This window comes from Aplysia californica, unplaced genomic scaffold (assembly GCF_000002075.1).
Source record: "Aplysia californica isolate F4 #8 unplaced genomic scaffold, AplCal3.0 scaffold01436, whole genome shotgun sequence".
Taxonomy (NCBI): domain Eukaryota; kingdom Metazoa; phylum Mollusca; class Gastropoda; order Aplysiida; family Aplysiidae; genus Aplysia; species Aplysia californica.
In genome coordinates, this window is record NW_004798706.1 from 7,759 (window position 1) to 10,121 (window position 2,363).

General features: G+C 41.3%; 1 protein-coding gene across 1 annotated transcript; it reads right to left on the minus strand.

Moving 5' to 3' along the window:
* Nucleotides 1–153: 153 nt before the first annotated feature.
* Nucleotides 154–1,290, minus strand: LOC106013888 (the record flags this gene model as incomplete). The annotated part of the gene is given in 2 exon segments (XM_013090711.1): nt 154–314; nt 1,200–1,290. A coding segment is annotated over 1 exon segment (156 nt), but the record flags the coding sequence as incomplete, so codon positions are not given.
* Nucleotides 1,291–2,363: the final 1,073 nt, after the last annotated feature.

Sequence of the window (2,363 nt, forward strand, 5' to 3'; positions counted from 1 at the left end):
GTGGCACTGCCCCGGGGGGTCTAAAGACACTACAGTCAGTGGCACTGCCCCGGGGGGTCTAAAGACACTACAGTCCGTGGCACTGCCCCGGGGGGTGGGTTCACCTTTGCCCATACACAAGACTAAAAATGATACTATCATTCTCCTACTCACTTTGCCCACATACTGGTAAGAATCGCTGTCCAAGTCAAAGAACTGTTTGGACGTCCTCATCTGCACCATCCCGCCGCCGATAGAGTAGGCGCCCACGTTGGACGCCGAGATGGCGGTCGATTGGCAGATGCCGCTCTTGAGGTCCAGCGAGTACATGACGCCTGGTGGTGAGATGAGGTGAGGTGAGATGGGCTGAGATGAGATGGGACGGGATGGGATGAAGTAAAATGGGGATGGGATGGGATGAAGTAGGATGGGATGGGATGAAATAAAATAGAGTTGGGATGGGATGAAGTAGGATGGGACAGGATGAAGTAAAATGGGGATGGGAAGGGAAAGGATGGGATGAAGTAACATGTAGTTGGGATGGGATGGGATTGGATGGGATTGGATGGGATGAATAAGGATGGGAAGGGATTAAATAAAATGGGATGGGATGGGATGAAGCAGGATGAGATGAGATGAAATAAAATATAGTTGGCATGGGATGGGATTGTATGGGATGAAAAAGGATGAAATGGGATGGGATGAAATAAAATGGGACGAGGTAGGGTGGGATGGAACCTCAAATACTTGAAAAAGTTACAAACATTTTTTTTTAGAAACCCATCAAAACCTAAAAGATCATGAAAACATTACAACACAAAAAAACACACTACACCAAAACTTCACCAAAAAATTGAACACATCACAAAAACTACAAAAAACAACACTTCACCTCAAAAACATGAAAACAATTTTTTTTAAAAAATTTATTTTTAATTAAACTAAACCCTCAAAATCATGAAAACATTACAAAAGCAGAGAGAAACATCTCACCTATAAAATCATGAAAACATCAAAACCTTTTTTTTTAAACTACACAAAACCTCAAAAACACGAAAGAGTTACAAAAACACCACAAAACAAACCCAGCGCCAAAACCTAGAGAGAAAAACAAACATGAAAACATTACAAAAAAAACACGAGAAAACAACAAGACAAAACCTGAAAAAAGGTTTCATCCATTCAACAGGATACAAGAACATGGAGAAAGAAGAGCTCACCTCTATTGAAGTCAGAAACTGTCCTGATATAAGACGATCCGCTGGCCTCGTTCTCCACAATAAACAAGTTGAAGTGTTTCAGAAACGTCTCCTGAAACGACGATTAAACAACAATGAAACGACGACGACGATGAAATGATGACGATGATGAAACGATGATGAAGTGACAAATAACGATGATGAAATGATGATGAACCGACGATGAAACGACAATGAAACGACGATTAACCGAGGATGAAACGACAAAAAAACCAATGATGAAACGACGATGAAACGACGATGAAATGACGCTGAAACAACAACGACGCGGCATGTTACCACGAGAACAGTCAGACCTACTTTAACGGTGTCCACCTGTATAAGACAATCACCCGAACAGACAGACAGACAGCCACCCCCTACCCCACCCTTCCTCCAAAAAAGAAAAAGGAAAAGAAAAGAAAAAAAAAATCCCAACCCTTTTTACGTTTCTTTCTTATCTATGTTTTTTTTTTCTCACTTTCTTACTCTCTCCCTAAACCGTCAGCTACGTAAGGCGGAGAGCTTTCGACGCCACGCTTGTCTGTCCCTGGCCACGTCCTCCAATTTCGGCACTTCCAAGCCCTGGGTGATTGCCTCATCCCTTATTGTGCCTCAATAGTTTCCAGTTGGTCTTCCTCGTTGTCTTTTTCCAGTTGGTCTTCCTCGTTGTCTCTTTCCAGTTGGTCTCCAATACCACATCTGATAGGGCAATCTTGTCTTCGGCATTCTTAGAACATGTCCTAGATATCTCCATCTTCTCCTTTGTAAGGTTGTGTCGAGGTCTTCAATTCCAGCTCTTTCCGACACTTCATTATTTGCAATAAATTCATTCCATTTCATTAGCAAAATCTTCGTGAAAAATTTGTTTGGAAGTTTTTAAATTGTCGTTGAATTGTTTTGTTTGTTTTCCATATCTCTGAACCATATGTCAATGTTTTGGTTCATGCTATAATTTTTTTAAAGTGTAAAAAAGTCTATCTGCCTATGACAAAAGCTTTATTTGTTTGTCTCTCAACAATGGGTGGTCTTCTTAGGCAAGTGAGGAAGCACAAACAAATAAAGGAAAAAAGGGAGAAAGAAAGAAAGAAAGACAGACAGACAGACAGACAGACAGACAGACAGACAGACAGACAGACAGACAGA